Source organism: Nothobranchius furzeri, chromosome 11 (genome assembly GCF_043380555.1).
Source record: "Nothobranchius furzeri strain GRZ-AD chromosome 11, NfurGRZ-RIMD1, whole genome shotgun sequence".
In the NCBI taxonomy this organism is placed as follows: domain Eukaryota; kingdom Metazoa; phylum Chordata; class Actinopteri; order Cyprinodontiformes; family Nothobranchiidae; genus Nothobranchius; species Nothobranchius furzeri.
Genome location: NC_091751.1, coordinates 63067662 through 63092955, shown reverse-complemented (window position 1 = coordinate 63092955; position 25294 = coordinate 63067662). Strand labels below are relative to the sequence as shown.

At 43.5% G+C, this 25294-nt stretch overlaps 1 protein-coding gene and 1 pseudogene across 3 annotated transcripts in view; one reads left to right on the top strand and one right to left on the bottom strand.

Annotated features, from left to right (window-relative positions):
- Positions 1–25294, top strand: part of LOC107384231 (cadherin-24) — a 246651-nt gene that overhangs the window by 73593 nt on the left and 147764 nt on the right. For 2 of the 3 annotated variants that reach the window (XM_070541737.1, XM_070541739.1), the window contains exon 2: positions 11537–13339. In XM_070541737.1, the coding sequence (XP_070397838.1) occupies positions 11831–13339 (1509 nt within the window). In that variant the 5' untranslated portion in view covers positions 11537–11830. Of the gene's footprint in view, positions 1–11536; positions 13340–19945; positions 22344–25294 lie in introns of those variants that run through there. The other variant, XM_070541738.1, reaches the window with a different exon arrangement.
- LOC139061939 (uncharacterized) lies at positions 5732–8727 on the bottom strand (annotated as a pseudogene).

The window sequence follows — 25294 nt, the reverse complement described above, 5'->3', positions numbered from 1 at the left end:
GGTTTGAGAACTGTGTTTACAAAAAAAAATCCAAACGACTTTAAAATCCCACAGAGGACTAGTGTGTGTGTTTTAGTCAGGTACGGGTGCCGATACCAATACCAATACCAGTATCAGTTTAGGTGAAAGTTAACCAATACCAGGAACCGATACCAATGCAGTTGCTTGAAAGTGGCTTCGCTGTAACTTGCCATTTTGTGTTCACCTAATATTTTAGTTTCGTGATCATTTCTAATCATATATTTAACTTTTTATCTACCTCACAGTCTTTTCCTGTTGAAAGCAGAGAAGAAAATAAAACCCGTATTTCAATTCATAGCATTTTAATGTGTGGTAGAAGTATCAGTATCGGTAATCGGTATTGGCGAGTACTCGGATCCAAGTGTCGGTATCATATCGGTTTGGGAAAAAGTGGTATTGTTGCATCCCTAGTTTTAGTGTTAATATGACTTAATTCACTGAACTAAAGCAACAGAGGAGAGAGAGTTACCCCAACAGAGACTCACACAGGAGAAGGAACGCTTTCTTACACAACACCGGTCTCATTCAGCCATCTCTGTTGTGTGTAAAATGTTCACTTGTTCACTTTGTGGTGCATTTCTTCAGTCATAACTTCATGCTTATTATACACCTGTTTCCCCCAAAGCTGCACTAACTCACAAAAATCCATTAGAACATTTTAAACTGATTCAAATGAATTTATGTCTGCATCCAAAGACAGATTACATCCGTCATTTCCACTCATCCTGTGTTCCTTTTCTCTTGTGCTGAAAGAGAACGTGAAAGAAACAATAAACAACCAATAAAGTGTTACTATAAGAAGTGTTTTTGACATATCAGGTCACCTTTATCTGGGTTCATGATGGTACAGTGAAAAAAAAATCTGTTAGAAATCCAGTAGGAGATTAAGCTAAAGCAGGTAAAATGTCTTAATCATCGTAACACCCGTATCTCACCTGTCCACCCTCCTGCCCTTCTGCACACAGATTATAGAAACAATGTGGTGGATTAAAGGAGATTTCATGTTATGATACGACTTTATATTGAGCCAAAAACATTATCTGAATATAACTGCTAACAGCTGATAACGTCAACAAATGTTTTATGTGCTTTTTCTGTAGCCTTTGGAGAAAAGTGTGCTTGCGTTTTCTGTATTCTTCTTTCTTTTGCCAATGAAATGAAATAATGTTGTTTCAGAGAGTTTGAAAATAAAATGGTTAATTCATCCCAGAAAAGGATGTTATAAAACTACGATGCTTAGATTGCATTTTCAAGAAAGTCAATGTGCTCAATTAAAATGTTAAAACTCACATGAAAGTAGAAGGAAGCAAATGAATGTTTTCATCCAAAGCATTTAAAAGAAAGTCCTCCTCATTATTAATATAGAAATAGAGAAATTCTGATTTGCTTCATTTTAAAATGATTTGACTGAACAAGCTTATTTTATATCCGCTAAAAGATGTTCTGTCTTTAAAGGTCAACTTCACTTAAAAAACAATTTTTGAACAGATTATTTCTGATTATAATCAGCCACTGTGAGTCTTTCATGCAGGCTGAACATAAAAATAGTCTCCTACACCTGTTTCCTGCATTAGCTTCTGACGGTCAAACGTTAGGGTTTGAGAAGCCTGACAGATTTATGTCACACTGTCACTTAGCATTCATGGACTCACCCATCTTCACTCGGCCAGTGAAGGTTGTTGTTGGTTGGTCTAGAACTGGGGTCGGCAACCCGCGGCTCGGGAGCCGTGTGCGGCTCTTCCATCCATCTGATGCGGCTCTCTGTGCTTGTAAAGTAATGAGTGGATATTTAAATAAAATGCTTTATATTTTACTGCATTAATTTTATATTTGTATGTCAATTCTAAATGTAAAGATTGTCTGCGTAAACCTTAACAGTTCCATCCCGGTCTTTCTGTGAGACCGGATTGACGGGTCACGCTTGTGAGTAATCATGTAGGCGCTGTCTGAGCTGAAGAGGATGTGAGAGTCTGGACTTCTCCTCAGATGGCTCCTGGATGCGACGCCACATTGGAGACAGGAACAAGCGCTATTCAGCCAAAGTTTCATAATCAGGGAACATTTTCTAAGTGACAAGTGTCTCTGAGAGACAGGGTTTGGAAAACACTCGCTTCAGTGGGAGGAAGCTTCCCACATGCGCATCTCCACATCTTCAGCTCGCTGTGCACCTTACGTACGCGCTGACAGCGAGCTGCGCTGAGCAGTGTCCAGCTCAGATGTTCAGATGGGAATCTTTTCTTGAGTGATTTAGCTACATCTGCCATGTGTGTAACAAAAACAATTTCAGTTCGTCTGCATGCGTCGGGGTAACTCTTTCTATTCTTTCTCCGTCAAAATAAACCGTCAAATACGGGAACTATCCGGTCAGCACAAGCCCTGCTTTTTACTGTTTTGTTTTCTTGTGAAAATTGTTGGAAAGACATAAAATTTTACTTGATTAACACCAGCGCTGCACCGTTATCTCCGTCACTGTAAATGAGGGGAAAACAAATTGATCGGATCCTTTTCTGACCTTCCCCACCTACAAAGTTTATTTACAACAATCAAAAGAGACAGAGCCTGGATTTGTATTCTGAACAGTTTAAGCATGTTTTAAAAGGAAACATGTGACAAAAGTGGCACCTGCTCAGTAAAACCACTAAGGGTGGAAAAATATCAAAATATTGTAGGCAGAGACGGGCTACAACTTCTGGATCCATTTTATTCAAATCGTTTTATTGATTATCTTCTGTTGAAAAATAACTTTGACGTACACGAGCGACCGGTATTGGCTGCTGTCACCTGCTGTGATTGGTTAAAGCAACTCTCTGCTGTGGCTCCCAGTGTTTTCTTTACTGTGGGAAACAGGTAATAGAAGCTCTTTGATGGGAACAGGTTGCCGACCCCTGGTCTAGAAGCTAACTGTTAGCATTAGCAACTTCACCACAGAGCAGAACTCCTTCAGACCTGTGCTATTTGAGATAAAACATCAACGTTGGAGAGTAAACCGAGTCAGTGGCAGAGTCTTGTTGCTGTTAGCCAATCACAGGCAAGATGTCAAAATATCAGCAAATAAGACTCCAGATCGTGCTGTGCTAACCTCAGCTCTGATCTGGCTCACTTCTAGTTCCTGAAACAGGATCATCAGGCATTCATTCCTACCAGAGACCAATGCAGATGTATTAAAATATGAGTTCAGTTGATCACTCACTACAGAATGTGACCTGATCGTGGACATCGGAAGGCTTAACAGACGTGGAATTACGTAGACAGAATTGCTTGTCTTGTGTCACGGACTCGATGCTGGCTGATGTTTAGCTACATTTAAAGAGTGTTGGCCAAAATCTAGACTAGATAACAGATTGCAATGAGAAATGGATGAACTGACGGGGCATTGCTGCAGCAGTCAGGCATCTTTTCAGTGAAAATCATCTAATAAGACGGAAGCCTGAAGACTACGGTGTTTGCCTATTTTCAGTGCACGTTTAACATTTTAAGAAGCAGCGATCCGGCATCATGTTCAACAAGCTCGGACTTTCTCCACGGATTGAAGCACCACAGATCTAGCTGAAAGCCATGCAAATCCAAAACCCCCTGTTGTTGCTCTGCTACGTCAAGCATTTTTAACCTTAATCTCACCAACAGGCAAACAGCCATTCTTAAATTGACTGAATTTCTGAGCCCTCAACAGGCAGAACTGTAAATTCATACCAGTGTCTTCTACTATAAAGCTGTGTACTGTCAAAATGTTGACATGCACCGGTTCCCCCTGTTGCACTATCCACACCACCACCACCACCATCTCTCTGAGGACTTATCTTGTGCCCATACGCTGCTGCTGTATATTTTCCCCAGAGAGGTTAGGACCTGCTGTCACTGTTTCAGTTAGTCTGAGATGGAGACAAGGCTTTGGACACATTCACATGTTACCAGATAAAAACCTGCTGCTTCTCACCTCCCAGCATGCTGACAGGTCTGCCTTTTTCTGCCAGGGTCCAAGGTGAGAGTGGGCCTGCTGTACTGGGCTAAACAGTCTGGTCTTCCAGGTCCCCTCTTCTCACTGCTGTGTCCCTGCACCTGTTGTTCTTTACTTGCATCTATCTGTATAAGAGACAAATATATAGGTGCATCCCTTCCTTTCTGGATCTGCTAGGGCTTTCCATCACTACTCTATGCATAATTCTTTAGCGGTGGATCCTTTTTCTGTTTGTACTCCCTTTTCTTTGACTTCACTCCATCCAGAGAGACAGTCCTCCGAGACGTCTTTATGTTCCTCACAGATGCGGCTGAAAGTAGCACTTCCATGTGTGTTGAGGTTCCCAGTGTCTCAGTGACTTTGTGAATGAGCTTTTGAGGGGGAGGATGAATAATGAAGCTTTGTGAGTCCAGGTGTTTTATTTGTACACGCAGCTAAATAAACATTACTCCCCCCCCCCCAAACATCCCCCCCCCCCCCCCCCCCCAGACCTTGAAGCCACACATCGTTTGGTCACCGTTGCAGAGTGGATGCACACGAGCACGCTGCTGCTGTGGTGGAGCATCTGTAGCGATGTTTGCCTGATTAATGAGAGGGACATCCAAAGAAAGAGGGTTTAGACAGCAAGCAAAGAGATGAATTGTGATTAAAATTTTCAATCTCGTTAGGTATTTGACAGCCCACAATCGATGGAGAGGATCTGCCTCCGACACTAACGAACCAAAAGCTCAGGAGTTGATGAGTTCTAGGAGGCATGGCAGAAGTAAGGAGAAAATAATGAAGTTATTTATTGCTCCAATTAATCAATTCACTGAGACACATGATGGTGAAATTTTAGTGCACCTTCTTTCAGAGATATGTTTTTAGATCTCAGCATGAAGAACACAGGGCACTCATGATTCATTGTGTTTCTGTATTTAACTAAAATAAAGATGCAGGAGTGTGAGAAGGTCCTCCATTCTGCTTCGTCATGGCTTCAGATATTTACCAAGGAGGATAGACATCAGCAGTCAAACTCTTGTTGCGACTGTCTGGAAAGGAAATCAGAGCAATTACTCAACGGACTCAGAACAATTGAGTCCATCGTTCTACAATGTGAAAGATTATTGAGAAGTGGAAAACATTCATCAAAGCTGCCAATCTTCATGTAAACAGACACCAATTTCAGCCCAAGGTTAGGTCATACAACACTCTACTGTATGAGTACACAGCTCAGATCTCCGTTAGAGCATTAAGGGTTAGAAAAGGACAGAATAAGGCTGACTTCTTTCTAAAGCAGGGATTCCCAAAGTGTGGGTGAAACACCAACAGGGTGAAAAATATCTAAATATTGTAGGCAGAGACGGGCTACAACTTCTGGATCCACTTTATATAAATCGTTTTATTGATTATCTTCTTATGAAAGATAACTTTGACGTACACGAGCGACCGGTACTGGCTGCTGTCACCTGTTGTGAGCAGCGCTCTGCTGTCTGAGGGTAGGCCCCGCCCACAACGCCGCGGTTGCTGCGGTGTTTTCTTTACTGTGGGAAACGGGTAATAATGGCTCTTTGATGGGAACAGGTTGCCGACCCCTGGTTTAGCGTGACGTCTGATATAATATGTATATATATATATATGTATGTATATATATATATATATATATATATATATATATATATATATATATATATATATATATATATATATATATATATATATAGCCATGCCCTGATGTGGGGCTGGGGGGTGCGTCAGTATGGTCAGGACATAGAAGGGGGTGCGCGGCTAAATAAGTTTGGGAACCACTGTTCTAAAGGCAGGTTAAGAACACAGGAACAAAACACAGAGCCCCATATTTTAGTTTAAGAGTAAGAATTTAAATAAATAACACTTCTAGAATAATGTTTTGAATCGTCTACACCAGGGGTCTCCAAACTCTTTTGGTCCGTGAGCTACTTTTACACAATGAAAGCACTGAAGAGCTACCGCCAAACGATTTATTCCCATTACTTTCCACGTGTGAATGTGCTTACTATGAAAAAATGCTCTATTAACTATATTCTATATATACTGGGACAGCAGTAGCTCAGGAGGTTGAGCGGGTTGTCCAGTAATCAGAAGGTTGCAGGTTTGATCCCTGCTCCTACCAGAAAATTTGGCTGTTGTGTCCTTGGGCAAGGCACTTAACCCGCATTGCTTGCTGGTGGTGGTCGGAGGGACCGGTGGCGCCTGTGCTCGGTAGCCTCGCCTCCTTTAACGCGCCCCAGGGCAGCTGTAGCTATATTGTAGCTCATCAACACCAGCATGTGAATGTGTGTGTGTGTGTGAATGACTGATTGTGTTGTGAAGCGCCTCGGGGGGTTGTAGAACCCTAAGAAGGCGCTATACAAATACAGGCCATTTACCATTTAACCATATTTACATGCATCGTATTCACAAGTGGATTTCTCTGTATTTCAATGCATCAGTGGTATAAAAAAGTACAAGGAAAAAAGTGAATTCTGAAAATCTAACAAAACAAAACATTTTGTTTATTAACTAATCAGATACTTTCAGATAATTAAATAAAAATCCATTTTGTGTGAATGATGAAATTTTTTTTTAGCTGGATCAATAAAATATTTTTTTGAGCACATAACCTGTTCCTGTTCACTCCCAGATCCTTTGACCCTGACCAGAGTCTGAGCAGCAATGTCAGTTTTTCATAGTGATCAGTCATTTTGTCATAAATGAACAAATATTTACAACTATAGAACATTTAATACAAAACCTTTCAAGTAATCATTATGTTATGATTATTTTTACAAACAATACAACACAACAATTCTCATAAAATGAATAAAACTGAAGATATTTAAAGAATATTTAAGCTAAATGTGAAGAAAACATAAAAATCTAAATAGTCTAAACTGAAGTAAAAAATGTAAAAACAGAAAAATCATTTCTTCCTGTTTTCCTGGTTCATTTAATCAATTTAATGTTTTTTTGCTAATAAAACTTAAGTTTTGCTTCAATAACTGTAGGTAAAATTATGCTTTGCTGCATTTTTGTTGACAATATTAAAATGAGGTTGGAGGTTTATCCTTTTACTTTGCCTCTGGATGAGCGGATCCACGGCTGCACAACACAGAGCAGAAAGAGAGAGATTTTAAAAAACGTTTTCTTCCTAAACGAGACAATCAGCTGAAACTGTCGAGGGGAATTTGTTGTAACTAAATCACAGGAGATGTCCAGAGTTTGAAGCCTGTGTTCATGATGCGTTCATGAACAAACAGCATTTCATTTGCTTTCACAAGATGTTATCGCAGATAGGACTTTACAGTTACCCAGAATATTTTACTGAAACCAGATCTGAATGACCGACATCACCCCGTCTTCTTTAGAAGCGTCTTCATCCACCTGCAGCTGCAGCCGTTGAGATCAGAAACGAGGGTCTGTGCTGCAACCTGAGCAAATAATCCGCGGATTTCCAGTAGAACACATTTGCGGCAAGATTTGTGCAATAATCAGACTTTTGTCGTACTCCCACAAAATGTCCGTTTTAGATTAGATGTGAAAAACGGGGACAGCTTGTCATTAAAATTAAAATCCTTCCCTCGTTAATTACAAGTCAGGCAGCATGGCTCGCCGGCTGCTTCCAGGCGGGCAACTTTCAGGTGCGTTGATGTGTTGGAGGCCCCTGGTTTACACCTTAGTTTAAACATTTCATCAGATTTTGCAAAGCTAAATACCAACCTTCAGTATTTCTAGAAAAAAGTTCATAACAATTGTGGTGGTGGGGTGATGATTTGAGTTTGTGTTACAGCCTCATAATTTGTGCTCCTTGCAATCAAACATGAAGTTTTTTGTCAATCAGCGTCTTTACAGCTTTAACCAGATCAGATCAGGCAAGTTCTCACCATACCATGCCAAACCATACCATACCACATCATACCATACCATACCATACCATACCATGCCATGCCATGCCATGCCATGCCATGCCATACCATACCATGCCATACCATGCCATGCCATGCCAAGCCATGCCACACATCACCACACCATACCATACCATACCATACCATGCCATGCCATACCATACCATGCCATACCATGCCATGCCATGCCATGCCAAGCCATGCCACACATCACCACACCATACCATACCATACCATACCATGCCATACCATACCATACCATACCATACCATACCATGCCATACCATGCCATGCCATGCCATACCATACCATGCCACGCCACGCCACGCCACGCCACACCACACTACACCATACCATACCATACCATGCCATACCATGCCATGCCAAGCCATGCCACACATCACCACACCATACCATACCATACCATACCATGCCATGCCATGCCATGCCATACCATACCATGCCACGCCACGCCACGCCACACCACACCACACCACACTACACCATACCATACCATACCATACCATACCAAATCTTACAGCATATTTTAAAATGATCATTTGAAAATGTCTTTCCATCCAGGGTTGAACCGGCCTTTACCCCGGTGCCTGTTTTCTCATTTCCCTGAATAGGGACAAACAGGTCAAGAAAATGATTGAATGAAAAATGGTGCTTCTACTCAGTGTTCAGACTTAAATCCAACTGAAACCCTACTGTGGGATCTTAAGAAAGCTCTACATGACCACGAATCTCAATGAACGGAGTCAATATTGGACCATGTTTCTCATCAACTAGTGAGAGGCTGATGAAGTCATTCTTCAAATAGTTGTTGCATGAGATGGTAGCCATTGTTCTTTACACACTGCTTCTGCCAGTTTTATTTTGTACCTTTTAATTGTTGGAATGTTTCTTGTTATGTATTTTTCAACCTTGTCCTTATATTTTAAAGTTTGTTTGAACTCTAAGGAACTACCTATACTTTATATTTCCTAAAGAAACTAGCTTCCTTGGCCTGTGATTGTTTTTTTACTCTTTATTACATTCTTGTGCAAAGTTAAAGGTGGACTTCTTTATTGTTGATTTCACAAGGATGAAAACAGCAGTTCTGCCATATTAGATTGTTCAAGTCTAATGAGAAAATATGAGCTCCTTTTGCTCTTTACCGTATCACCCAATTATGCTCACTTATGCTCTGCTCTCAGATTCACCCTGGATAATAGCATAACTACGACTCCCCTCCTAAATGGGACCAGCAGAGTGTGAAAGTCTGCGATGGATCAATATGTCTCAGAGCTGTTCTGTAGAAAAGTTTTATTAAAAAAATGTGAAAGTTTTAAGAATTGGAGAATAAAAACGGTGTGGGCCCTTCGTTGTTCCCTTTTAATAAAAGTTCACATTGTGGAAACCTTCCGCCACCTAAATGTTATAAATTTGTCCTGAGCTGAGTTAATATTCGGCCCTGCATCCGACCACCTGCCCCAGGCTTGTTAACAAGGTGCCCGTGGCAATGATTGCCTGGCCATCAAACTCCCAGCTGATAAGTTCCTCTGGGAAGGAGAGAGACGAGCTCTGTCACTGAATTTCCCCTGATCGGCTGCTCGTGCTGTACATTGGAGATAACGCTCAGCAAATCCCAGCCTCGCTCTGTCTGTAATGGCCTCCATCACGTTTCTATATAACTTATTTCCTTTAAATATCCTCAAGGTTTTTTTTTCCACGAATCTCATGTAGCTGCTGGATGGATCCCGTTCTCCACGTTTTATCATCCGATGACTCGATTTATACGGACAATTATAGTCCTGTCTCCCGTCGTCAAGACGCTAGTTGACGAGACGCCTGTCACATCTGATGTTGCAAGGCCAAGGAAGGAGATTGGCTGATTGATTGAAGTGTGAGAGCACGGAGGGTGAGGGACGTGGTGACAGGACCATGATTGACACAGATGAGAGGGACGGGAAGAGGGTCGAATCGAGCAGCAGGCATGAGCAGGATGCTAAAACAATAGAGAGAGGGAGTATTTACAAAGATAGATACAGTTGGCCAGAGAGAAACAGGTGGTGAGTGGGAGAGGTGGGGAGAGAGAACGTAGAGGAAGGCGGGGTGGATGTGTGAGAAAGAGAAGCAAAGGAGACAAAGATAAGGATGCTGAGAAAAAGATGAGAAAGGAAAAGGGTGAAAGGTATTCCAGGAGGAACCCCTCTGAACTTCAGTCATGCCCCAGTGAACGTGCTGACATGGTCCGTCTGCTGCACAGAGGAGCAAGTGTCATACGTGCACCAAACGCTGCTCAGAATAAAGTAAAACTGGCACCGAGCAATTCATAACACTCCAGTTAAACAACAAACCCAAAGAGCCCTGGCTTAGCCAACAGGAAAATAGGGAGAGACACTTTAAAACCTTCCCAGTTTGTTCCTCCGCCAGAATGCCGCATAACTCGTCAACAGCTCGTGTTCCATTCTCACAAAAACGAACACAAGTGAACTTGGTGTTTCATTAGTTTCCCAGTCAAGAGTTTTACGATTCAAACATTCTGGGAAAAGATTTACATGTTTTCATTACAGGGTAAAGGCGGGCGTGAGGTGGAACTGAAGATGCAGACCTGAGCTGTAAATCTGAGCCGTTAAACGCTAATTATCGACCGTTTCTCAGCCTTTAACGTTCTAAAACACAAATAAAAACGTCCAAATGTCCAGACTTTGACAGATTTTATGTGAACTCCCCATATGGTCCTAAATGTGGATGTGCATGTTGCAGAGCAGAAGAGAGGAACTAGACTGCAACATGAACTGATTGCCATGCTTTTTTTGTCCTCACTCCCACTGTGCTGTCATTGGCCAGCATCTACAAATCCACTCTAGCAAAGATTACAGCAAAAAAAAAAAAAAAAAATTCTCCGTGAAAACGAAGAGTAAAGACAGTTAGAAGGCTGTGTTTCTGCAGGGTTTAGTCAATCCTAAACATCCATGTTGCTTCTGCAGCTGTGAAATGATGATTATATTCATGCAACCTGGCAAACAGTCACTTTATTGACTTGTCAGATGTGTGGGCCGGCATTATTGAGAAATCACTGAAGAACGTCTGCTCTTATCTAAAGACAAGCACACTGACTGATATCTGACATTTTGATTAGAGTTTTTCTTTGTGTCTTGAGTGCGTGAGGCACACGCTGAAAGTGCGAGCCTGATAAACGAGAGCGTAGTAACCTTTTTTATCGCTCCGGGCTCTGCGCGCAGCAAGGTCGATCAGTGTGCTCGGCTCGCATCTGAACTGACATTTCAACCATCTGACGAAACGTTTACATCAATCTCGCTTATTAATCACACATCAAAGTGATTTTGAAGATACTTTCACCTCCTAAATGGTCCCCAATTTTGTTAGAAATCATCCTTTCCATTCACAAATTCCTTTTGTTAGCCTTCTCTGTACAACTGTCTTGTGCCTGTCTGTTTTACGGTTGTAAAGAACCAAATGTATCATTCTGAAGATGTAAATGGAAGCATGCTCTGGGCCTAAAAAGCCCATTGTGTTTGAGGAAATCAGATTGGAGGCTAGTCCTGCTCGTCTATACGTTCTCCTACCTGTCTCTGCAGCTCCGTTTTTAATTAACGCGGCACAATGATGAAAGTTTTGGCTTAATTATCTTTATCTTTTCTCTCAGGGTGTTCAACTCTCCGTGGGAAACTGAATGAGACGCCTGACAGAAGGAGCTGGGAAAAAAAGGAGAGAAAAACACCGCTCAGGGAGGCTTCGTGAGATAGAGGGAGATATTAGACAGACTGAAAAAAAGGAGAAAAGGAGTGACTGACACCTGCCCTCCAGCTCGGTGTGAAGGGCACAGCATGGGAGGGTGAGAGGAGGAGAAAACACAGGAGAGAATGAAGAACACCGGAAAACAAGACCTGCCTTATTACCAACCTTGCTCAAATTAGAACGTCTCGTGCTACAAGACAAGATGATTGCAAGGCATTTGCTGCTATTGGTTGTCCTGTCCCTGTGGGAGGAGCTTCCGGGATGCGCCTCTGCCAGTAAGATTGTACGACGGAGAGGAGTGAGTGGATTGCACACGGTGAAGCTAGGGGAGAGCAGATCTGCAGGCCAATGGGATGGAAGCGAGGATTCTAATGCATTGCCAATGGTGACCCTTAGAAACACGATCAGTCACGAACAGGCGAGCGCTACTGGATCATTAGCTCACTCCAAATTAGTGCATTCGTTGGGATCAAACAAGGAGAGGCAATCTTTTAAGCCCAAGCGTGAGGTCGACTCTGTCAGTAAACAAGAGTTACCTCTGTTCATCTTGTCCATTAGCAAGGCTTTAAACCAGGATGGGAAGAAAGGGAAAAACAACACAAAAAGTGTTGAGGCTCCCAGGTTAGAGAAAACATTTACGATCCATCACAAATCCGACGTGCACGCCAACAAAACCAGGTTCAAATCTGGTTCTAAGTCCAGGAGTAGAGCTGACCTGAGCACCCGGACGACAGGCGTGCCTGAAAGAGGGCTAAACGTAGAGTCAAACCGAAAACGTAACCTCACCGGTAGTTATGGTGTGCTGAAGCTGCTGTCAAAAGAAAACTTAGTGCGGATTGTCAATTCCCAAATGCAGAAGGTTCCTGGCCTGAGCTTGCCAAGCAAGGGCAGCCGGAGCAGGAAGAGAGATTTGATTGACGTTAATCACGGACAGTTGGAGGTTCAGAAAGAACCTCGACAAGATATGGCTGCCACTCAGTCTCACTTTGGATACGATAATCAGACCGCGTTTCCTTATGCGAGCAGCGTCACCGACCAAGATCCCAATCGAGACCATGGGACCGATGCTCGCAGTAATCCGCCACGTGAAGTCAAGCCAGCCTTGAGCACAGGGCAGGAACACTTGGGAATACAGAGCTCAGACGGAGGCGATAACAAGAGTAAACACCTTGTCCATTTTCTGTCAACACCTCACAGCGAGGTCAGCTCGAGTCCAGCGGACGACGTGGCGGCTGGCCAAACAGAACCTCCATTCACAATGACAAAACATCTACCCATGTATGTTCTTCCCGAAAACAACGATTCCCCTCCATCTATGCTGACAATGCAGCCCCTGGGAGGAAGGCTGGGGAACAGAGCAGCAAATTCCCACGGAGACCCATTAACAGAGTCAGCTCACACTGCACAGACAGAGCTCAGCACAGATCACTATCTCACAGATGAAGATTACAAACTTGTCAACAGCAGCCATGTGCTGAGGCTCCACCCTGCTCCCAAATGGAGCCACGGCACAAAGGACACCGAGGTGCGAGCTGTGGATTCAGAGAATGGAATGGGTCTTGTGTTTGAGGAAGCAGAATCCGAGGTGGAAGAGCCACGTGACCCTATGGAGAGGAGGGGGGCACGCTCTCGCAGCAGGAGGAGCTGGATATGGAACCAGTTCTTCGTGATCGAAGAGTACGCAGGGCCAGAACCGGTGCTCATCGGACGGGTAAGAAAAAACCTACTCTCGACATTACAGAGGCCGTAGGCTCCAGACATTCTTGCAGGTCCTCCACTTGGCTTATTTAACTCCCCAGCTCAGTTGCACATCACATACAGAAGATAATTTGCTTAGATTAACCCCACGGTCATGCTCCGTGTTTTTGAGCATTGTTTTAACCCTACGATTGGAATCGATCTACATTTCTCCGGCGCGATGTGACGCCTTCCAGGCAGCCGTAAAAATTTCAATGAATCAGTGGTCTACTGAGGCTCAGCAAAAGCTCTGGATCTCGTCTGCCCAAGAGGCTAGTCATGATCACCACCAATCTGCACCCACCAATGGGAATTGACATATCCTGTAGAATTAATAGCTTTGCTTTTTCCCACTACCATTGATCCTCTCCCCAAGGCAGACAGCCAGAACAGTGTGAGTGTTCCCTCATTTCCCTGTAGGTCACACCTGTCTGCTCTCTCTCTCTCAGTCTGCAAGGCCTTACTTATGATATTTTTTCCAGACTGATTTACACTCAGTTTGACAGCGTTTATCACTGTGTTCTTCCTCAGTGCAACACGCAGCGGTCTGTGGTCCTACGGCTCTGCTCTGCAATTTATTACACTCATTGGCCAGGAATGCCTCACCCGCTGCTCCCCGGCACGCACTCCCTCCTCATTTCAAAGAGTTATGAGTACGGAGGAGGTCACGTCAATTGGACAGAAGGTGTCTTGAATCCAGGCACTTTAATGTGTGCGCTCTCTGTCCTCAGCATGCGCCAACTGTCTCAGAACCCAGCTGCGGTAGATGAGCTCATTTATAAGCCTGTGTGGCCACTTTGCTGAGCAAATGAATAGTAATGATCCCCGTGTGACTGCTGCAGGCTGCTGGAAGCCACCGAATGAGAAGTTGTTTTTGTGTGAGTGCCTTAAGTCGAGCTGCTGTTTATGAACTTCATTTGGCCCTGTGGGGTGTGTTTCATGCACCAGGCAAAAGGCTCAAATTACTTGATGTTTTTTAACAAGCAGGTGTGCACAGATGGGCCGGACCTCCGTTCAGCCTCTCTGCTGCTTAGCTAACATTTAATTTGGCGTCTTTTGCCTTTTGCACCATGACTGATGAAGGTCTGAGCAGAACGCTGTGGAGCGTTGTTAGTGAGCTTTGAGAAGACTCGGAAGCCTGCAGTCCAGCTTACAGATGGCATCGCGTGTAAAGCCATTAGTGCCAATCTGCTGTGTCAAGCAGGTATGGGTGCCAGCACATTGTATGGTACTCAAGAAGGGAACGATGTCAGAACACACACACACACACACACGCACGCACGCACACACACACACACACACACACACACACACACGCACGCACACAGCTCTGTTGTGACTGTGATTTTGCGCGTGTTCTCGGCTAGAGATGCGTGTGATTAGTACCTCGCTGTATTACACGGTGACAGCACACATAAATAATGCTCTTATAGATCCTAATACGCTTATGAATGTTTAATCTTCTCTGCTCTGGTGTAGGCGCTATAGGTAGAGAGATCAATGTGGACATGCTGCCGCGTTTTTTCTCCATCGAGGACCCGATTGGGCTTTAATAGAGAGAGTTATGGTGGTGTTGGGGGACGCCGGCTGTTCTGCCCGGGCCAGAACAGCTCCATCTGGCAGATCTGTTACCTGTGACTTAATTATAACATACAATCTTTGACACGCATAAACACACAGGGGCAATATTTTTAATTGGTGTGACTCTATTGGCTCTCTTCTCCAAACCGGTTTTGCATTATTGTTTGGTTTTCAGTGAATATAAACCTCCACTAAAGCCGGAAACGAGAGCCAACGTTCTTATCTGTGATGTCAGCGGGAGTCAAATGCTCTTTTGTTAAACTGATAATGAATTTTGGGTCGCATTTGTGAAACGGCTGCTGGGGTTTGAAGTGGATGCTTACATGTTTTTCTAAGCTGCACGTCTTAGAAATGAAGAAAGGTTTCACAAAAACAAGCTTTTAGTAGACCAACCGCTGCCGGTTTGTTGTTGCGGAGGGAGTCTTTAAAATGTCTTCGTTCTGATGGGATTTCAAGTTTTTGGTTTTCAGAAAATTGCTAAAAAAAAAAGCAAAAAAAAAAAAAAAACCTCCAAAACAAAACACATTTTCATCAGTGACTTTTGTGTCTCTACTGCTTACTTTTAACACTCTATCTTCCACTTACACACACACACACACACACACACACACACACACACACACACACACACACACACACACACACACACACACACACACACTACATGTTACTATATTTTCTCACGCTGGAGTGTCGCTCCCCCATGATAATTGTGAATTTAATTGATGCTGTCACATGGTCTGAAATGGGGTTTCAAGTGATTGCAGAGGCAATGTGAGAGAAATGCTGAATTTCTTTTTTCTTTTTCTTTTTAGGAGAAAAGGCGCCTCAGCAGAGCAGGGATTAAAAGAAAAAAACACCCTTTTTCTGATTAGCTTTTCTCCTCTTACTCTTCTCTTGAAATGCAAACTCCCTAGCACCTCGTGCGGGGGAGGAAACGTGACTCAAGCGAAACGGTTTCTTCCTCTTTGTGAGGAAATTCCCTTTTGCCCTGTTTCACCTTCGTTACAACTTTTAGGTGTTAGCACGTTAGCTAATGTGCATTAACTCATGCAGTGCAACAGGAAATGGACCTAGGCTATCTCCATTATTAGCATATCATTAACATCATGATGTGCATTTAAAATTCATAATGTAATAAACCTTCACCACTGATGTCTCTGCCAAGCAACACACAGTCTGAATAACTGCACACAGACGTCAATAAAAAAGATAAAATATTGACATCTGATGTGTAATTCTTCATTGTTCAACACTGAGTATTAAAACTATTCATGCAAAACACAGTTGAGACTCTTCCAGCCTAAAGGCTCTGATGTATATTGATAACATCTGTGCCTCTGTGTTGCCCCTCTGGGGACAACCTGCACACACGTGTTCCTGCAAAAACACTTGTGTAAAATAATGTGGTGCATGGATGAGGATGAGGTTGTCAGTGCTAAACGATGGTGCACTCCAGCAGAACCCTTTCCTACTTGGCTCTGAGTCAGAAGGTATTTACTCTCTTGTTTTCACCCGACGTTTAGCTCATAGGACTCCAAAAGAGTCCAAATTCAGCCTAAAAGGGTCATATGTGTAATGATTTAAATTACATGTTATTTAATAAGCCATAAGACAAAAGATTCCATAGCAAATATGAAATCCACCTTATGGATCTGTGAGGTTATTTTAAACCAGAAGATTGGAACTTTTTATTGCAGGGATTAGATAACAGCTTCGTATTCACTCAGAGACAACAGAAGAGAGAGAGAGTCGAGTTTAAAAGTTAAAAAATTTATTACTAAACAAATTAAACTAGACTAACTTTAACACTATGGTGTAACTGAGGTGGATGAGGTGGAGAATGGTGTAATGTGGAATGTTGCTCAGAACCAGCAAATCCAAAGAAGTGGTTAGTTCTGACAGGAACTGAAGGTGATGTCTTCGCGTTAAGCTTTGATTAGGAGATTCATAAACACATTCGACGCCATTTGTCAGTCTACATACCCTGAGCGGAAGACCCCGTCTAGATCAGGAGGTGTAACGGTCCAGCTTGACCTTATGGAGCTGGAGCCCGTAGAAGCAGCCGCGGCAGCCGACCACCAGTCTTGAGATACCCCCGGGTCACGACAATTTTGTTGGCATCTAGTGAGACCCAAACTTGGGTCGTGATGGTTCAGCTTTTATTCTGAAAGGAACTGTTGCAGCAGTTGGAACAGCAACAGATTTTATCCAGCTTGTCGTTTGTTCCATGCTGTAGTTCCATCTCAGCATTTCAAGTGAGGAACGAGCTTCGCAAGATCAAGGTGCATAAGGCTGCAGGCCCAGATGGCGTCAGCTCCAGGCTCCTGAGGTGCTGCGCAGATGAACTGTGTGGCATACTAGGTTACCTGTTCAACCTGAGCCTATCGCTTGGGAAAGTACCACAGTTGTGGAAGACATCCTGTGTGGTACCGGTACCAAAGACCTCCCATCCCAAGGACCTCAGCAGCTACAGGCCGGTAGCCCTCACATCGCATCTGATGAAGACACTCGAGAGGTTGGTTCTTAACCATCTGCGTCCCCTGGTGAGGTCTTCATTAGATCCACTACAGTTTGCTTACCAGCCTGGCATTGGGGTGGAGGACGCCATCATCTACCTTCTGCACCGAGCTCTGACTCACCTGGAGAAGCCTGGAAGCACTGTGAGGATCATGTTTTTTGATTTCTCCAGTGCTTTCAACACCATCCAACCACGACTTCTGAAAGATAAGTTGGAGCTATCGGGAGTGGACCACCACATGTCTCAGTGGATACTGGACTACCTCACAGAACGACCACAGTATGTGAGGTCACAGGGCTGTGTCTCTGACACGCTGGTCTGCAGTACGGGGGCCCCACAGGGAACTGTGCTGGCACCGTTCCTCTTCACCCTCTACACTGCAGACTTCTCCATCAGCTCCCCACGCTGCCACCTACAGAAGTTCTCTGACGACTCTGCCATAGTTGGCCTCATCACAGATGAGGATGACTCAGAGTACAGACAGGGGACTCTGGACTTTGTGGACTGGTGTCAGCAGAACCACCTGCTGATCAACGCCGGGAAAACCAAGGAGTTGGTGGTGGATTTCAGGAGACGCAGACCCACCCCAGTGACACCGGTGAACATTCAGGGAGTGGGCATTGAGATAGTGGACTCTTATAGGTACCTGGGTGTTCACCTGAATAATAAACTGGACTGGAGCCACAACACGGATGCTCTTTACAGGAAGGGTCAGAGCAGACTCTACCTGCTGAGGCGGCTGAGGTCATTTGGGGTACAGGGAGCGCTTTTAAAGAGCTTCTATGACTCTGTGGTAGCATCTGTCATTTTTTACAGTGTGGTATGTTGGAGCAGCAGTTTATTGGCAGCTGAGAGGAAGAGGTTGGATAAACTCATCAGGAAGGCCAGCTCTGTTCTAGGATGCACCCTAGACCCAGTGCAGGTGGTGGGAGACAGAAGGTCTCTGGCCAAAATAACATCTTTGATGGACAGAGTCTCTCACCCCATGCATGTAAATGTTGCTGAACTGCAGAGCTCCTTTAGTGACAGACTGCTGCATCCTAGATGCATGAAGGAGCGTTTCCGAAGGTCCTTCCTCCCTGCAGCTGTTAGACTGTACAATCAGAACTGCTCCCAAAAAAAACAGTTGTCGGCATCAGTGCTGTAATAACTTCTACAATTATAACTTACACATTACTTTTTCTCTGCTTATACATACAATAATTTATTGAAGGTTACATGTCTACTTTTTAATGAACGGGTAAAAATAAACAATCTGCACTCTTTTAATCATCTTAAACTTTTAAAACTATTTTAACATCTTCAGTATCCTGTTATGCTTACACATTATGTGTACGCTTATATAAACAACTGTATTGTACTCTGCTCTGGTAACTATTGTCCATGATGTAAATATGTAATAATTGTACTTCTGTTTTGTGTCCTGCATTGTTTGTATATGTGTGATGTTGCTGCTGACACAACCAAATTTCCCCTTGTGGGACTATTAAAGGATTATTCTATTCTATTCTATTCTATTCTATTCTATTCTAGTTATTTTTTAAAACACAGAGCAGTTTTGTTTACCTGTTTTCCCGCTACGTTTCGTTTGCAGCTGCAAACTTCCTCAGGCTGACGCTGATGGTGGCGTCACTTCCTTCTCCGTTTATCTGCGGGCAGCAGAGGACGTTGTTGCCCTCTGCTGCCCCTCTCCCCTCTCCGATGATGCAGTCCCATGCACGATCCAACGTGTAAACTCCTTCGTCCCTGTTCATAGTCCCGCATCCACGTCTCCTTATCTCTATAGCTTCTTTTATCCATCTTTTGTACTTCTGTTGTTCGGTGTTTATGATCCTTGTGTTGTCCCAGTCCATTATATGGTTTTCTCTTGTGCAGTGATCTGTTATGGCTGACTTCTTTATTGTGCTTTCTGCTTCTTCTTTTGTTGCTCTTGTGTGTTTTCGACTTTCCTCTTTCTCGCACTCCTTTCTGTGTTCTATTGTTCGTGTGTTGAGTTGGCGTCCGGTTTCTCCTATGTATGTTTTATTGCAGAGTTTGCATGGGATTTCGTAAACAACTCCACATTTAAGTCCAGCTGGTATCTTTTATTTTGGGTGCACTAGTCTGTTCTTAACTGTTGTGTATGGTTTTGTTGGTGTGTTTATGTTGTGTTTTTTCATTGTTGCTCTTATATTTTCTGTTATGCCTTTAATGTATGGTAAGGCTATCACTGGTTTTGGTTCTTGTCTTTCTGGGTTTCTGGTTCTTTGCTTTGGTTGTTTTTTTCTTTCTGTTGTTGTTTGTTGTTTTCCTTTGTTTATTGCCCATGTCGGGTATCCGCAGGTCTTTAAAGCGTGTTGTATGTGTTTGTCCTCTTGTTTACGGTCTCTTTCTTCTGTTATTATGTTTGCTCGGTGATATAATGTTCTGATTACTGACATTTGTGACAACGTCCTCTGCTGCCCGCGGATAAACGGAGAAGGAAGTGACGCCACCATCAGCGTCAGCCTGAGGAAGTTTGCAGCTGCAAACGAAACGTAGCGGGAAAACAGGAAAACAAAACTGCTCTGTGTTTTAAAAAAGAACTACAGCATGGAATTAGAGATACGACACAGCAAGAACACACCTAAGATTGTCATTGGTTCTTTTGGCTGAAGAGGAAAGTTACGGATTGGCCACTCTGACACTTTCTCTAGAGCGCTTTGAACTGGCGTTAAAGATGGCATGGGCATAGTTTTATACTTCGGATGTTTTGGTTTATGGTCGAGTGAAAAGTTGACAGATTTACCAAACACCACCAAAACCACGCCTCCGTCAGATCTGGCAGATTCTGATTGGATCAGTGAAAGTAATGTGTCATGTCTTTTAACGCTACGTGAGATCAGTCCTAGTGGAACATTTAAGGTCATATTACTTATTATATTCTATAGGATTATATTTAGACTTCACAGATTGGTCACATCTTATTTATTGACTAACACTTTGCTTGATTAGCTTTATTAAAATAGAGTTCTTTGATTTATTAAAAGGAGAGAGTCCATTCTTTATTCTTCCGTTGAGCTGGAAAGAAGCAGTTTTATTACAAATGCATGAGACCTTGAGGCCATATCTCATGCAGACTAGTTCTGTGTCAGAGGAGAGGCGGGAAATGACTCTTGGTGGAAAACAGTCATTTCATTCCGTTACATATGGCTGATGTGTAGCTGCTGTAGAAATCATATGTTTTGCACATTTATTTTGCTGCAGCCAATCAGAAACAATTCAAATTCACAAAACGTTGCCTTGAAAAGAGTTTTTTTTTTCTATCGAAGCTTTATCGAGCTTTATCAGTTATGCAGAAATTGGACCGTTTCGTTTTATACCTGGTGTGGAAAAAGAGAAACCTGACAACAAAGTCGTCTTGGGGCATCGAAGATAAATTGAAACTCAAATTTAGAAATACTTGCACTCCATTTGACTTCCTCCCTTTACGAGCGACAGTTTCATGTTACGTTTGTGGACGCAGCAGAGAAACGTATCAAGTGATCATGTTTCTCTAAGTATCCCTGGGCCTGTGTGTGTGTGTGTGTGTGTGTGTGTGTGTGTGTCTTGAGCCATGTACAGTTACATGACAGCTTCTCATCCTACTGAAGGAAAAAGGTCACATGTAACAGTTGCTTTCTGTCTTTGGCTCTTAAAAGCTGAGATTTCACCACTGATTTACTTCATACTACCATGCAGAGTAGATGCTGAGAAAGGCTAAGTCCTTTGCAATTTTCAGCGTCTTTTATTATATTATAATGTAATTTTCAGAAAGTGTTGTGATTTTTCCTGGAAAGGATAAGATTTAAGTGTACACTTTGTAGACATCCAGTCCTTAACCTCACAGGTCAGTTTTTAATCCACTGACTGTTTTCCAGTGTTTTGAGTCTGCTGAAGATATGTATATGAATTTAAATACATTTTAAAGTGATTTTCAGTATAAAGTTTAAATAAATGCCATCTCACCTGATATAGAAAGCATTCTTGCCCAAATCTGTTTGGGGAAACAGCTTCCACATCCAATACAAATGATCCACAGCTCAGCCATTTTAAAACGGCTCTATTCTCCATAATCTCACAGTGGTTGATGGAAACCTTACAAACCTTCAAATCACTATTCATTTCACACTATAGTTATTTACGCTGAATTATGAGATTATTAGCAAAATTAATAAATTAACAACACATTGCCTACATCAGCGATCCGCAGCTTCCCTCCCCTAATCCCAACCCAGCATGTTTGAGGCCCAGTCCTAGTACTCGCACTTCCACCCTTCCTGTCATGCGTAGAGTGTCCTGATTCTGAAGTGCAGGCACTGACCACGCCTCTTTTGCACCCTTGTGAGGGATCAAGCTGAATGAGTGGAGGAACACAGGCAATTTCCAAAAATAGACTCTTTAATTTCCTTTTTGTTTTAAAATGCCCTCACAAAAACAACTCGAGCTCATAAAAGAGGTCAGACAAACAAACTGAAACTCAATAAACTTCTAACTTAACATACTGACTGACGGAAACAATAACCGACCTCCCAAACAAAGACACACAAGGGTATATATACACATTGGCTGATCAGACCATATGAACAATAGGGATTACTAGACAAACATTTACTAACTAAAACTAAAACCACAAATCAGTACAGTCAGGTTGTTGATAAACCTAAACATCCTAACCCATAAACCTAACTATTTAACTTCAAACTTAAATTAATTAACAAATGACAAAATAATAAATTAAAGGAAATTCTTCAGTCCCCTCTTCAGGGAGCTATTGGTTTGGTCCCATCAGCTCCTCCTGTATTTAGCTGACAGAACCCCTTCAACCCTGTTTGCCTGTCCCATCTCAGGAAGCAGGAAGTGGAGAACCCCAGCACCGGTAAGAGAAAACAAATCAACTTAAATTGAACAAATGAAAGGCATAAAATACAGCAGTTAACTAAATGTGCGCGCTTACAATTAGAACTAATGCATTTAAGCCATCTAAACAATAAAGCCAAAGAAATATAAACATACAAACTGCAATCATAAAAGTGCAAGAGTGTACGTAACGTTCACCGTTGTGTGGACATGGATGTGGCCATCACATGCCCCCCCACTCATTTGTCCTCACAGCGTGAGAGGTAGTCGGCTGTGGTATTGTCTCTGCCAGGGATATGTTGAACCTTGAATCTGAATGGTTGCATGGCAAGATACCATCGGGTTATGCGCCCATTAGTATCCTTCATCCTGTTAAGCCATTCGAGAGCCTTATGATCCGTTCGCAAAGTGAATTCTCTCCCCAGCAGATAGTACTTAAAGGAATCCAGAGACCACTTTATGGCCAATGCCTCTTTTTCCACTGTTGCATAGCATCTCTCTCGGGCCAACAGCTTGCGACTGATGTAAGCCACGGGATGCAGCTCCTCTGATGTCCCTTGTAGAAGGACCGCCCCCAAACCCCTCTCAGAAGCATCAGTCCGCAGAATGAAGTCATCCACACTTTGCATTGATGCAGACTTCGGTGAAGGGTATGACCCACAATCCATTGCTGCATGAGAATTTTGAGAAGAAGGCAAAGGAATGGCTCAAGTTCCTTTTCCGAAAATACGTAAATGCTCAATGTAACCTCACAGAAAAGTCCAACATGAACTTTACCTTCACAAAAAACTGAAAACAGGGATTTTAAGGTGATTTAAGTACATTTAGTCACATTTGTGTTGTTATTGTTGAACATATTGATATGAATCCCCCCCTCACTTGCGAGGAAGTTGTTTAAAACCACTAACAGTTGCATGATCTAAGTACATATTTGTGTCAGAAATAGATAAACATCACACCGCATCAGAACACCACGCTGCTGAAAAACACAGAAACCTTGTAAATACAGCTTCAAAGTTAAAAATAACACCGCTCAGACAACAGGGCTGCTTACGAAACAAGAGGAAAGAAGGAGCATCACACACACAAAAGGGTTTTTGGGAAGAGGAGAAAAACGATTGTGTGATGCTGCCAATAGGATGACCAGACTAGCTGCAAACACACACACACACACACACACACACACACACACACACACACACGCGCACGCACGCACGCACGCACGCACGCACGCACGCACGCACGCACGCACACACACACACACACACACACACACACACACACACACACGCACGCACGCACGCACGCACGCACGCACGCACGCACGCACACACACACGCACGCACACACACCTCCTGACAAGGAACTCATCAATAATCATAGAGACAAAGGAGGTGGCTTTCGTGCTTTATGAGCTTGCACTCTCCCAGTAGAAATCATTTAGCCTCTGGGTCCGAGCACGCGTGTGTGTATGTGTGTGTGTATGTGTGTGTATGTGTGGGGGGGGTACGACAGCAATTAGAGAGCGACTACAGCGCAGGAGGGTGGAAAGCTGGGTGAGGAGGGGGAGGAGTTGTGAGGATAACAAGATAGCAGAAAGTACGATTACTATGCTGGACATGGTGGCATGATGTGGGCTCGCATGTTAAAGTAAGAGCAGGGCTAATGATGTGTGGATATAGAGATCGGAGAGGAAGGGAAAAAAGTCAGAGCGGTTGAAGGTAAGGAAAGGTTAACAACTTACAGCTGGCAGGAAAGGAGGAATGTTAGCAACAGTTGAGGCAAACGAGAGGAAGACGAAGACCAGGAGATCACAGACTTCTGATGCTGACCTCATTGGCTGTCAACGCTTATGGATTGGCTAAAAGACGGACTGGCAAGAGAACGAGACGTAACGAAGCTATCGGCTCTGGGGAGTTCAACGTTTACATGGCGAAAAAATACAAACGTGAAAGGAGCGAGTTAGCGGTTAAGTGCTGTTTTAGAGCAAGGCTCCGTGGAAGAGGCCACGCTTAAACGCGTCTCTGAGTGCTGAGGGAGTCATAGGCGGGACGACTCAAGGAACAAGGCTAAGCGGGAAAAAGAGCAAAGAAGAGAAGAGGGCCAAGCATGGAGTCTTTTAAAAATGGAGTTCAATGGAGACATAACATGCCTTCTCCTTCTTTACTTCCAATCTGCGAGCTCTCTTTGTAGCCCGTATTTCATCTCAGGATAATGTCGACCAAATCAGCAGAGCAAGTGTCGGGGTTTAAAGCGCCGTTCGTTGGGATGTGAATACGCCAGTTATTCATCTCTGAGAAGCCGCGCTCTCAGAATACAGCCGCGCTCGTTTCAACTTAATATAGGAACGGATCCCGTTGATATCCCTGGAAATGTAGGCTAGTGTGTGTGTGTGTGTGTGTGTGTGTGTGTGTGTGTGTGTGTGTGTGTGTGTGTGTGTGTGTGTGTAACCCCAACAATGCGTGTTGGTGTTAAAATCAGAGGCGCAAACTGGTGTTCGAGCTGGTTTGCAGCCTGAGGCTTTAACCCTTCAAGGTCAGCTGTGCCGGTGGTGAGAAATACGGTGTTTAAGTGTTTAGTCGGCATGCTGTAATGCGATGGAGGTAATGTGTGAAGTAAGGAGGCTGAGCAGGAGCACGATTCATGATTATGCACAGCTCTGTGTGAGCTCTGTGACCGTGACCTTGAGCTGATATTTATGCTTTGGCCGTGACTGTGCTCCTCTTCTCCCTGTGGCCCTGAAGGAGTCTGTGATTCAGGGAGCTTTTCTGTCTGCTCCACATCTCTTTTTTCTACATGAACAAGGGCAGAGGAGGCTGGAGAGGACAAGAGGTCACATGACAGCAGTGGAGGAAAGGAAATGGGGCAAGGACACAAACGTGTTTACTAAAACCGAATAAAAGGAGAGAGTTACTATTTGTTAAATGCTCCCCCCCCCCCCCCCCCCCACACACACACACACACACATAT